Below are 14,308 nucleotides of genomic sequence, written 5' to 3'. Positions count from 1 at the left end.
ATTCTGCATGCACCTTTTTTCAGCTGAAAACGCAGGCATAGCAGCTCAAGCCCATTCACATCAATGGGCTGCTATGCCTGTGCAAATGTGGGCCCCCAACCCGCATACATGTGAACCAGGCCTAAAGCAATAGTAAAGTCATTAATTGGTTAAACCTGCAGGAGGACCGGTGTTTTTATCTATTAATGACTTTACTATTGCTTTAGGCCTGGTTCACATGTATGCGGGTTGGGGGCCCACATTTGCACAGGCATAGCAGCCCATTGATGTGAATGGGCTTGAGCTGCTATGCCTGCGTTTTCAGCTAAAAAAGGTGCATGCAGAATTTAAAAAAATGCAGTGGCCATGAAATCCATCCTTCTTTTGCACCATGCGACTTACCTGACGTTGCTGCACACGCAAACTGTTTATTTTTAAATGCCGTGCCCACGTATACAAAAAATGCAGAAAGCTTGCCAGAGCAGGAACTGCAGGTTAGTCGCATGGTGCAAAAGCAGGATGGATTTCAAGGCCACTGAATTTAAAAAAAATGCTGCATGCACCTTTTTTCTGCGGAAAATGAGGGCATAGCAGCCCGTTCAAATCAATGGGCTGCTATGCCTGTGCAAATGTGGGCCGCCAACCCGCATACATGTGAACCGCCAACCCGCATACATGTGAACCACCAACCCGCATACATGTGAACCAGGCCTAAAGCAATAGTAAAGTCATTAATAGATAAAAACACCGGTCCTCCTGCAGGTTTAACCACTTCTGGATCGCAAGGATTTGCCCCTTTAAAGACCAGGCCATCGGATCAGAGCGCCAGGACCAGTCATCACCAGGTAGGCCAGACACTGCTTGATGGCTATATAATAATGTAATGTGGGCTGCTAGGCGTGTGTGTGTGTATATATATATTTATTAGAGCTGCACGATTCTGGCCAAAATGAGAATCACGATTTTTTAGCTTGGAATAAAGATCACGATTCTCTCACGATTCTCTGTGTAACAAAAAAAAAAAAAATTGGGATAACTTTACTGTTACGTTTTTTTTTTTTTTTTTATTCATTAAAGTCTAATCATTGCGTTTGAAAGACTGCTGCGCAAATACAGTGTGACATAAAATATTACAACAATCGCCATTTTATTCTGTAGGGTCTCTGCTAAAAAAATATATAAAATGTTTGGGGGTTCTAAGTACTTTTCTAGCAAAAAAAAAACTGATTTTAACTTGCAAGCTGCAAGTGTCAGAAAAAGATCCAGTCTTTAAGAGGTTAAACTTCCTTTCTCCCTGGCAGAGGGAAGGAAAAGATACAAATGTAATCATTTTTGTTTATAGTTAGGAGACTTAATGCTGAAAGGTGTTAGCTGAGTGAGTGAATGAGTCATCCAGCTCACTGAAATGTATCAATTCACAAGTCAGGCAGACTTGACAGAGAAACTCGGTATTTTAAAAATGCCACAATAACAATACCGTGGCTATGCAATACCGCGATATATCGAATTACCGAAAACCGGCATATGTCTAGTCACCGCCACATCCACCACCACCTCAACCTCCCTCCTACTCCATATGGGCCTCGTCCTTCAGAGATGAAGAAGAACATTGTTTTATTTTTCTGTTTTTTTTTGTTGTTTTAAGTTATTTCCCTATCCACATTTGTTTGCAGAGCACTTGCCATGCTCTTAATTACGTTTTGCTGCCATTTGCAGCACTCTAGCCCTTTCCTTTGGTGTTTTAGAGCCATTTTAGTGCCTTAAAGTTCGGGTCCCCATTGACTTCAATGGGGTTCGGTGTCCGGGAAAAGTTCGGTAAAAGTCCGGGACACGGACCCGGACTTTTTTTTAAAGTTCGGCCGAACCCGTCGAACACGGACATCTAGGTGTTCGCTCAACCCTAGTTACAACCTGATATCCTTATTCCAGTCACACTCCCAATTACTAAAGATAAATGGGCTGTTCACTTTGCAAAGGAAGTTGTACTTTGCAAAGGGAATTTATCCTGGATCCTAATGGTGAAATGTCACTTTGCATAGATGTCCAATCATGTGGGAAAAAACAGTACTGTTGCTTGCAAATGACTGGATGATGAAAGTCAGCAGAGTATATTTATCTTTAGTAAATCAACCTCATGGGCAACAAGTGTCAAGGACAAGAAGCTCATACAGCTGATGCTCATTCTTATGAGACTAATGCTCATGCACAAGTGCCAACATACAGACAAGCTCAGGCCAGTAACCATGAGCATTGGTGCATGCTCAATCCTGGTAATGGTGGCAAGCTGCCTATTTAAAGAAGGCCCTGATAGGTGCTAATTGCTGGATGTTCTCCAGCTTTCCCGTGATCTGTGTTTCTGTGCTACTGCTCTTGTTGAATGACCTCTCATTGCTGACTTGCTCCTGACCTTGCTCTGTGGATTCTCGATACTGACCTCAGCTCACCTCTTTCTTATCCCTGCCTGCTTCCCTGTAACTAACCTCAGCTTACTGCTGGACCTTACCATGCATGCTTTCATGATGCTAACTTCAGCCTGCTACCTGACTACTCTTCCACCTGCCCTACCATGTATGACCCTGGCTCACTTTGGCTATGTCTCTGACCCTGGCAGCCACTCTCTACCAAACTATGAGCACCTGTCCTTTTTTAAATCTTGTACCTCTATCACCACATTGAGGGGCGCTTGGGCCAGAGCCACAAGGGAAGCCCTCTCATTATCAGTTTGGCCCCCAACCTAGGTACATGACAGCAGGTTTGACATTCTTATAACATTCCTGTAGGGGACCAAACCCAGGGCACCAAGGCTCTCAGCCAAGCATACTGCCCATACAGCTCAGTTGCTGCATAAGATATGTTAAATGAATGCATGAGAACATTTTGAAGTCATTAACAAGTGGAAATAACATTTTCTTAACTTCATAGTTCAATATACTGTTTTATGTTTGGAAAGATTGTTTTATTATAGAAGTTGCAACAGTGGTAAATTTATATAACTTTGATCTTATCAATGGGAAGTTCAAAGTCTGACTTACTGAACATTTGTGATACATTTAATTTTTACAGAGATGGAAAAACAGGTTAATCTACTCATTTGAACTACCTGTCCACAGATTCTGAAGCTTGAATGACATTGTATTATTACATCAGTTTTAAAAGTGGAATGGAAAAAGAAGCATTGTACAGCCTCCTCTGCATTATGTAGTTCAGTGTTATGCACAAGTTCACCATAAAAGGTCTCCTGGAGCTGGAAATGGGGCAGAAATTGGCATTTTTAGAAGAGGAATAAAGAACTTAAAATGGTTGTAAAGGCTGAAGGTTTTTTTTTTTACCTTCATACATTCTATGTTTGAAGGTAAAAAATCCTCAGTGTGCTGCTTCCCTCTCAGCCCCCACAATTCTTACCCAGGCCCGATCTCGATCCAGCAATGTGCAAGAGACCTGAGGCTCTTCTGGGTATCTCCCTCCTGATTGGCTGAGATGCAGCAGCAGGAGCCACTGGCTCCCACTGCTATCAATTACAGCAAGTGAGGTAGGAAACGGGGGCGGGGTTGAGCTGTGCTCTCTGTGTCTTATGGATGGAGAAAGCCAGCTCTGAAGCAAGCATGCACAGGTGCCCCCACAGCAAGAGACTTGCTACGGGGGCACTCGACAAGAGGGAGGGACACAGAACACGGTGGACTGCCCTTTGCAAATCCACTGCACAGAGCAGGTAAGTATAACATGTTTGTTAATAATGAGTAAACAAGGGGTGGGATGCCATTGGCTGAGATTTATGAAGTTCTTATTGGCATCATCCCCTTAATGTCAATAGTCTAAACTAAAAATGTTTGGAAGTTAATAAAGGGACTTTAAATATGCCGTCCAGAACTGACTTCACACCAATTTTTATAAAAAAAAAAAAAAACAACTTTACACATTTTATTAATTTACATTCGTTAAAACAGACATTTAAAACAAATGTGTTTATACCATAGAGTACAGAGCATTACATAAAGCTGGTGTTGTATTTTCATTCAGTTGTTCAGTGATCCAGTGATTAATTGGTCTATGCATTTTGTGGGAGCTCCCGCTTCCTCAGGACCGTATATATCATCTATCATTTAATGTGTATAGCTCTGACTATGAAAGAAAATATAACAAACAAAAGAACATCATCAACACGTAAATGTAAATAACAGTCATCAATAACATATTACTGAAATACCCTGCTCCAAGTGAGAACTAGTAAAGACCAAACAGAGAGAAAAAAATGTATTGTTATATATACTGTATTGATATAATACTGTATATCAATCATACCTCTAACAGCCCATTCACACTGATCCGACTTGGACCGAGACTTGTCAGCCTGACAAGTCGCGGTCCATCGCGTCCCATTGTGTAGTACAGGAACGGTTCTAATAGGAGCGACACAAGTCGCTCCGACTTAGAAAAAAGTTCCTGTACTTCTTCGGGGTGACCTGGAGCGACTTGCATAGACATTCATTTTATGAAGTCCGTGCAAGTCACGCTGAAGTCGCGCTGCACGCGACTTCACAGGTCGCCCCGAAGTCGTATCCGACATAGTGTGAACGGGGTCTTAGTGGAATATAGTAGATATTAGGAACAAAGTAATCAAATATGTCAACAAAGCGGAAAAAGGGATCTCCAGATAGTTTCACGCCTGCTGGCCCATGGGATTGACCCACATCCACATAAGCCAGATTTAAAGAAAAATATAAGGTGTAAGGAGCAGATTGGCCTCTTTATCAGGCCCAGAAATTATATGTAACCAGAGGGAAAAGGAGGGGGGGAAGGGGATTTCCAATTTCTCTTTCCCCTCCCCCCCTCCTTTTCCCTCTGATTACATATAATTACTGTGCCTGATAATGAGGACCATATATTCCAATATGCTTCCTACACCTTATATTTTGCTTTTAATCTGGCTTATGTAAATGTGGGTCTATCCCATGGGCAGGCAGGCTTGACTGTGTCTGAAGGATCCCTTTTTCCTCTTTGTCAACACATTTGATGGCTTTGTTCTTAATATTTACTATATTCCACTTGAAGTATGATTGATAAACAACATTATATATATATATATATATATATATATATATATATATATATATAACATTTTTTTTTCCCTTCTGTTGACCTTTATTTGTTCTCACTTGGAGCAGGGTATTTCAGTAATATGTTATTGATGAATGTTATTTGCATATATGTGTTAGTGATGTTGTTTTTGTTTGTTAGATTTTCTTTCATAGTCAGAGCTATACACATTAAATTATAGATGATATATACGGTCCTGAGGAATCAGGAGCTCCCACGAAACACATAGACCAATTAATCACTGGATCATTAAATAACTTAATGAAAATTCTACACCAGCTCTATGTAATGCTCTGTACTCTATGGTATACATAATTTTGTTTTAATTGTCTGTTTTAAGAATGTAAATGAATATAATCTGTAAACATTTTTATACAAATTGGAGTAAAGTGAGTTCTCAAAGGCATATTTAAAGTTCCCCTATTACCTTTCAATTTCCTTGTGTCACGCCGAGCGCTCCGGGTCCTGCAGCGTCCCCGGAGCACTCAAGGCGTGCTGCGGGTAGCGGCGCTCCGGTCACCTTCCCCGACCGTGAGCACCGCTCCCCCGCACCTCACACACAGGCGGTCCGCGCGGCGGGACGTTCCTGCCCGCGAACTCCACTCACCTCCCGCTCGGCTTCCTCCTGGCGCGCGCGGCCCCGCTCTCTAGCCTTGAGAAAGCGTTTGGTGTATTTTCCCTGCCTGTGTATCTGACCTTCTGCCGTTGCCCCTGACTACGAACCGTTGCCGCCTGCCTTGACCTTCTGCTTCGTCTGACCTTGCCTTTGCCTTGTCCTTCTGTACCACGCCTGAATCAGCTGTCTGTGAGGTTGAGCCATTACCGGAGGATACGACCTGGTTGCTACCGCCGCAGCAAGTCCATCCCGCCTTGCGGCGGGCTCTGGTGAAAACCGGTAGTAACTTAGAACCGGTCCTCTAGTACGGTCCACGCCAATCCCTCACTGACACGGAGGATCCACCTCCAGTGCAGTCCTCTGCCGCCAGTCCGGACCCTGACAGCTTGGCTCTATGACATGCTTGTTGTTTTTTTTTTTAATAAATGTTTTCCTTTACAATCACTTTAGCCTATAACAATAGACAAACTGAACTGAATCAATATAAGAATTTAGTAGGAGAGGTATGAACACCTGATTACAATGGCCCACATAGGAAATGAAGTGGCAAACTGTTCACTTTAAAATAGGCCTTGTATCAAAAAGCTGATCTGGTTATTTGTACTCTTTGTATTCCCCATTTCTTCTTGACATCATGGGGCCTCTCCAGTGGTCCTATGAAAAACGAGGATCCCAAATCACACAGGAAGGTGCTCCAAAACTAGGTAGGAGTGTTTTCCCATACAATTTAAGATCCTCAGCTTTCCTGGGATACCAGGAAAAAAACTGTTCGTATCACCCCCACCTAGGTAAGCTTGCCTGAAATTGTGTAGGGAAAGTATTTTTCTTGTTTATTGGTTTTTGTTTCAAAACACCAGAGGTCATGGATCACAACAGGATTACAGAAAATACACTACGCAGACCCAAGTGCATGTAGTGCAGGTACAAAAAGACAGCATTTTATACATTGCAAATGCAAACAGTAGTGAACAGGATAGGCAACACGAATATTCATATTACAAATCACTAACCATGAAGTAGAAAAAATCCTGGTTGAACCTGCACAGGGACAGCCCAATGCAAATATGACTTAATAGGTAATGGTCACTATATTTTGACTGTGGGCTGAAGTAATTAGGAAAAACCCTGCCATGCCATGTCTCACAGTAATATAATGGAGGTAGAAGTGGAATGAAAGAAAGAGGAAAGGGGAGACAAAGCTGGGGGTAAAAGGAAGGGGAGGGAAAGCCCCAGAGTGCCAGCCAGTGTCTGGCTCCATAGACAGGCCAAAATATAGTTAGCAAGGGTCACTGAAATAGATCAAGATATTCAACCCTATCTTGATAAATAGCATCTTTATAGGCATGGATCATAACTTTAGTTATCCTATGTTTTGTTTCTACAAAATTAAGCAAGTTAGTCTTCCAAGCTTTTCTGATTGTTTGGTGGCTGTAGTCACTTGGAGGAACAATTTAAATTCTATCTAGGACACATTGGCAGGACTTAAGTTAGGTAGAGCCAAAAGGGGGTCAGGGGCAATGTCAGCTGTGAAAAGCATTCAGAGGATTGGGAATTTATCCGCCCAAAGGCACTTTATAGAGCAAGTGTTTTTAACTATTTTTCTGCTAACTTTTTTTTTTTTAAATGTAACTGTTTTTTACATGGGGATGGGTCAGAGTCTACAAGATAGGCAGACCTTGCATTTTACTGAAAGGTCCAACAGAATACTGGGATGTATAAAAAAGGGGATTCACTCCAGGAATAAAGAGATTATTCTCCCACTCTACAAGACTCTGGTCCGGCCACATCTGGAGTATGCTGTCCAGTTCTGGGCACCGGTCCTCAGGAAGGATGTGCTGGAACTGGAGAAAGTCCAGTGAAGAGCAACAAAAATAATTAGGGGAATGGAGGACATCAGCTATGAGGAAAGACTACAAGCACTGAACTTATTCTCTCTTGAGAAGAGACGTTTGAGAGGGGATATGATATCAATGTACAAATATTGTACTGGCAACCCTAGCATATGTAAAAACCTTTTCAGAGAAAGGAAATACAAAAAGACACGTGGCCACTCACTAAAACTAGAGGAAAGGTGGTTTAACCTTAAAATACGCAGGGGGTTCTTTACTGTGAGAGCAGTAAGGATGTGGAATTCTCTTCCACAAACAGTGGTATCAGCAGGGAGCATTGATAGTTTCAAAAAACTATTAGATGGGCACCTTAAAGACCACAACATACAGGGGTATACAAAGTACGGTTAACAGCAAACACACACACATCATAGGTTGAACTGGATGGACTGATGTCTTTTTTTAACCTAACTAACTATGTAACTATGTAAGGTTATCACTTATCACTTTTCTTCCCCTTTTATTGGTTGAACTGGATGGGCTTTTCAACCCGACTAACTTTGCAACTATGTAACAGGATTCCACTAAAAGCCAGGAAGGAAGATTTCAATCCAAAATTTTATATACGTTTTATACTAGTATATCTAGTGCTCTTACTCACTTCTTTAGTAAATCATGACCTGTGTGTATGCATTTTAAATCAAATAACATCAGTGTATATTTGCTTGGCAAAAATACACTGCTCAAAAAACTTAAATGAATACTTATTAATCAGAGTGTAGCATCAAATCAACTAAACTCCCAGGTTTGATCTGGTCCGTTAAGTGAGTTGTTAATCAGTTTTAGCTGCTGTTAGTATGAAATTAACAACAGGTGCACTTGATAGGCAACTATGAGACAATCTCCAAAACAGGAATAGTTTTAAAGGTGAAGGCGACTGACAATTTTCCCTACTCATCTTTTCTGACTGTTTTTCAATAGTTTTGCATTTGACTAGGGTCAGTGTTACTACTGGTAGCATGAGGTGATACCTGGACCCTGTAGAGGTTGCACAGGCAGTCCAACTCCTCCAGGATGGCACATCAATATGTGCCATTGCCAGAAGGTTTGCTGTGTCTCCCAGCACAGTCTCAAGAGCATTGAGGAGATTTCCGGAGACAGGCAGTTACTCTAGGAGAGCTGGACAGGGCCATAGAAGATCCTTAACCCATCAGCAGGACCAGTATATGCTCCTTTTTGCAAGGGGGAGCAGGATGAGAACCGCCAGAGCCCTACAAAATGACCTCCAGCAGGCCACTGATATGAATTTCTCCAACCAAAAAATCAGAAACAGACTTCACGAGGGTGGTCTGAGGGCCCGACGTTCTGCAGCAAGCCCTGTGCTTACTGCCCGGCACTTTGGAGCTCTATTGGCATTTGCCATTGAACACCAGAATTGGCAGGTCTGCCACTGGCACCCTGTGCTTTTCACAGATGAAAGCAGGTTCACCCTGGGCACATGTGACAGATATGAAAGGGTCTGGAGAAGCCATGGAGAACATTATGCTGCCTGTAACGTCAGTGGTGGGTCAGTGATGGTCTGGGGAGGCATATTAATGGAGGAATGCACAGGTTAGATAATGGCACCCTGACTGACAATATTATCAGGATGAAATCTTTGGACCCATTGTCAGACCCTACGCTGCTGAAGTGGGTCCTGGGTTCCTCCTGGTGCATGACAATGCCCGGCCTCATATGGCGAGAGTATGCAGCCAGTTCCTGGAGGATGAAAAAATTGATACCATTGAATGGCCCCCACGCTTGCCTGACCTAAATCCAATAGAACACCCCTACGACATTATGTGTTGGTCCATCCAATGTCGCCAGGTTACAACTCAGTCTCTTCAGGAGAGTAGTGATGCCCTGGTCCAGATCTGTGAGGAAATACCCCAGGACACTATCTGCCATCTCATTAGGAGCATGCCCGGACGTTGTCAGGCATGCATACAAGCATGTGGGGGTCACATAAACTACTGAGTACCATTTTGAGTTGCTGCAAAATGGACTTTCCTGCAGCATCATTTTTTCACTTTGATTTTGGGGGTGTCTTTGAATTTAGCCCTTTGCAGATTGATAAATGTAATTTATATCCAACGATGTGACATCCTTTCGTTCCAAACACATTACCCAGTCCAAATCATTATAGATATCCAGCATGATATTATTCTCTGTTGAGATCCGATGTGTTTTCAAAGTGTTCCTTTAATTTTTTTGAGCACTGTATATAGTGTTTTGATTATTTTTTACCTAGAAACATATACAACATATAGGCACTAAACAACACATCAATGTCAGTTCCCATTTAAGACCTAATTTAGATAAAATGTGCTTTAGGGGGATTTTTTTTTTCCTCTGTTCTCTGAATAACATAAATAAAGAACATCCAGATTTACAGTTCCAATACTCAAATGCCTTTCTGTCCAACAATCCCGTTATAAAACTGCCAACCTTCATATCATAGCTCATTTTTGTCCCAGTGGCAGTTTATTGTTCCAATTTTTATAAAGTTTGGAGCACTTTTACACACAGAAAATTTCAGTAGCGCCTCATTCAAATAATGCATTTGAGGGGGGGGGGGGGGGGAGTGGTTGGTTGTTATTCTTTTCATTAATCATATAAAATGCAGCAAACTATTTTGTGTGCATTGTCATTTCAATCACCAAACATAACATTTGCATTTTTTCATACAAATATGCAGTTGTTACAGTTAAATTATCAAGATTTAGCCTTCAAACTTGCAATACTGTAAGAATATTACACTGCATATGGAGTACTGGATACTGATCTGTGGGTAGTAGGTGGTCATCTAACAGACTGCTAATGTTCCATGGTCAGCCAATTTGATGAAAATCGTTACATACTAACAAAAGCTAATAAATACACAAATATCTATTACATTTATTTTCAAGCAGGAAGATGAAGCAAACCCCTAAGTAAAGCTACCATGAAATAGTAATACCAGGTTAAATTTGGAGTCATTCCATGGACAAGTCAAGCCCACTACCCAGTTTGTTGGCTATAGTAATGAATATTGCTGTATATTATTGGGAGATTTATTTTTTTAAGAACGTTATCAAAAAAGTGATAAATGGATGACTCAGTTTTTGGGGTTTTAAGGAGATTGAAAACTAGAATTCTAGATTATATTATGGTCACTATCAAAGGGAACTCAACTAAAATGGTGCCTTTTCTATTTCACTTATCAGTTTTACCTGGTTTTGGAGACCCCAATATAACCTTCAATTTACCTGGTGATTCTACAGCTAACTCATTTTATTCTCATTATTATTCAGTTTTGATTATGATTTTTTTTTTTGTTTTAAATACGGAATTATTATGGAAATCATTCAAATTATATTTTACAAGAATGCCAACCTTATTTAACACCTGAACCCAAAACAAACATTTAATATATCGCAGCTTGCCAATTCTTGAATATGGTAACTGCATATTTTTACAGGATTTTTTTTCTCTATTTTGGCATGGTGATTAACCAGAAACACTTCCTGTCTTAAGCCAGCCATAAATAGTGTGACTTTCTGTCCTGCAACCACAGGCTGCAGGAAAGAAAATGACAAGATTCTCCCTTTAACACAGTTAGCGGAGCTATTGTATTCTCCCAGCAGGAAAGGGGCGCGAGGAGCCATCCTTGATGGGATAACACACAGTGATTATTGCTAGTGTCTGCAACAGCTGGCAATAATTGAATTAAAAATCCGACAGGATAGTTGTACCGAAGTTGATCGATCGATCGATCAACTTAGGTACAATCAGCCTGCCAATACATGGTTTGAATCTCAGCCGGTCCCTGCTGAACTGGTTGAAATTGGAACTGTCTATGGCCAGCTTTAAGGTGGCTACACTCACTTCTTTACTGTATCTGTGGAAGAGCAATGTAGCCACCATTGAATAGTAACATTTTTCACCTGTGGAGAGGGTGCTATTAGATTGAATAGTAGATTTAGATGGACTTTAAAATAAGTCATATACAAAAATTAAGACACGATCCTAGATAAAGTGGTGCCACATCCAATAATGTAAAGAAACGAAAAAAGGGGGATTAAAAAAACCCAGGTATAAAAAACCCCAGGAAGAAAGCGTACAATCCTTAATAGTATAAATACATACAAAATATATTAATAAAAAGTTCTGAATACATAAAAACCATCACAAAAGTGAATAAGCACAACAGTGCAACAACATGCTCCTGAGCCAAAAGAACCTGTAGGTGGTCTGACATGCAGCAGGGTCTGTGTCTGAAGAACATTAAAGTGGCTGCCCTCATATGTCCAGATCAGAAGGGTTCTAATGCACTAATCTACCAAAGGATCACTACGCGTTTCGCTATGCAGCTTCTTCAGGGAATCCCATTGGAGTTATAGTATAACTATAAATTTGTATTTATACTACTAAGGATTGTACGCTTTCTTAGGAGATCAGTGGATGCCTTTAAAGTCCTATTATTCCAGGGGACTTCCCTCCCCACCCTTTTTTCGTTACTTTACATTAGTCAATAACAAATTAAACCCTAACGCAAATGAACACTATTTAAGCAGTTATAGAAAAAGCTTTTTTCCTTTTGGAATAAAGGTCTTAACTAAATGAATAAAAGCTGAGCTTTGTATGTACCAAACTGCCATGTGTGCTGGATAACTTGGTCTGTTAAAGGAAGTTGAAAAATAACAGACATGCTGGCAGGATCAAGAGGTTAAAAAAAATCTATGTTATAGGGGGACTCAGAAAAACAAAGACTGCTGTGTTAATTCTTTTGACAGACTGCACCATATATTAAATTATGTCCATAATTCCACTTTAGCTGTAAAAAATATTTTGTAGTTCCATCACTTAATAATATAATAGTGACCTAAAGCTCAATATATGGGTACCATCTTCAAATATCTTCTTATGTGTAATATTTAAATCATACTCAAGCAAAAAAGAGCAGACTTACATTTTTGCCAGTGCATGTTCTGTGACAGCAGGCTAGAGTTTTTCTTCTTTGAAGTAGACAGTTTGGCAGTTTGAAGGTTCTTCGTATGGAAATCTTTTGCTTTTGAAAGCAGGATGACAATTGAGAGAGTATGTCTTCATCAAGGTTTTATAAGCCGAAGTACCCGATTCACTGATGACATCATCACATGACCACAAGTAATGTGTCAAACAAAACACACATGAAAAGAAGCTAACTTCGTTTTTAGAACAAGTAACGGATGCAGGATAGTGAAACATTAGTAAAAAAATATTTTTGAATTAGCATCTGTTCCTGAACTTGACCAAGTAACTAGTAAACAAACTATTTGGCAGTCTAATGCATGTCCTGATGCATCTCCTGATACAAGTTCCTTGTATTTTACAATATTTCACGGGCCAAACTTTATAACATTTACACTTAGTTTGAATATAAGTTGTAAACTTATGTAATGTATGTAAACTATAGGACGGTTATCAGAATATATTCAGTCAACATATTTTTTGTTTTTCCTCTTTTAATGAGGTAAAGTCCCTAAGGACTATAGCATGGCAAGGAAACACCTGCAAGCTCTTCAAGCATCACTGATCCTCAAAAAGTCTTTCTCTTACTTCATGATAAGTTACAGTTCTCATATATTGGTAAGAAAAACCTAATTTAGAAGTGAAACATTTTTTTTCATGTTATCGCTTACGGGACTGCAGTACATTTGAAAACTGAAAAAGATTATATGACTGTGGCGGTGCAGTTGTACGGTCCTCTGTGCAGTGCCTTCATGGTGGCGCATATGTAGAGGTGAATAGTTGTAAGGTCCTCTGTGCAGTGCCTTCATGGTGGCGCATATGTAGAGGTGAATTAATTGTTCTTTGGGTCGCGAGCGATTGTAGGTTCATTAACCCCAGTTTAATTGGATTGTTCATAGGGGTCAGTTTACAAAGACTTTTGTGTTTTTCTTTTTACATGGATTTGTGGACCATTTGTGTGGAAATTGGAGAGCAATGTTTGAATTTTGAATGTAATCTTTTTGCAAAGTATGTATTTTATTTTTTTCTTTTCAAACGGTTTTCATTAAAGCAAAAGGAATGGAGTACAAAACAATACCAATAGGTAATAGTGGTGCATAACAGAAGAGTACACGTCAAAATGACATCATTAACAGCAAGCAGTAGCATAACAAACAGGTTTAGGAAGAGGAAAGGGGCAAGCTGGGCGCCCCGGCATACAAGTACAAAGGAAAAACACATTGCATAAGGGCGCCTGGGGGTAGGGCAAAAAGGGAGACCGTAGTACAGTAAAAGTTGGTGGTCCAGCCACAACATGGAAACAAAGTAGGTAGCGGCCAACTCAAGGCAATATGGGGGGGGAGAAAAAAAAAGAGAGAAAGAGGGGCAAGAAGGATAGGGGGAGGGGAGGAAGGGCAAAACAGTGGAGGGGGGATGTGCGGGGGAGAAAGGGTGCCCGGAGGGAGTCCCGAGCCACTTATGAGGTTCAGATTGACAATACCAGTAGGGTATCGGTGACCATAGGTCAAGCTAGTACAAGGGATTCGTCAAAGCCTATCGGAAGACAGTTGTCAATCCATGGTTTCCAGAGCTTTTCGTAAGGTATAAGTTTATCCAGCAGGATAGCTTCAGTTTTAGCATGGATCATAGCTTGAGTGACTCTATTTTTCATGGTCAGGAAACAAAGGGAGGAAGTTTTCCAGGCCTTCGCTATGGTCTGTTTGACAGCCGTGGTGATATACAGGAAAAGTTTAAACTGGCGACGTGTGAGGTCAGGTGG

General features: G+C 40.8%; 1 protein-coding gene across 2 annotated transcripts in view; it reads right to left on the bottom strand.

The window, feature by feature from the left end:
* The window catches only part of POU2AF1 (POU class 2 homeobox associating factor 1), a 145,908-nt gene extending 133,064 nt beyond the window's left edge, over positions 1-12,844 (bottom strand). For both annotated transcript variants that reach the window (XM_082274426.1, XM_082274425.1), the window contains exon 1: positions 12,509-12,844. In XM_082274426.1, coding sequence (XP_082130552.1) covers positions 12,509-12,524 — 16 coding nt within the window. In that variant the 5' untranslated portion in view covers positions 12,525-12,844. The remainder of the gene's footprint in view (positions 1-12,508) is intronic.
* Positions 12,845-14,308: the final 1,464 nt, after the last annotated feature.

The sequence above is a fragment of the Pelophylax lessonae genome (assembly GCF_965119305.1).
Source record: "Pelophylax lessonae genome assembly, chromosome: 12".
NCBI classification, from domain to species: Eukaryota; Metazoa; Chordata; class Amphibia; order Anura; family Ranidae; genus Pelophylax; species Pelophylax lessonae.
Note: the sequence above shows the minus strand (reverse complement) of the source record. Positions and strands in the feature narration are given on the sequence as shown.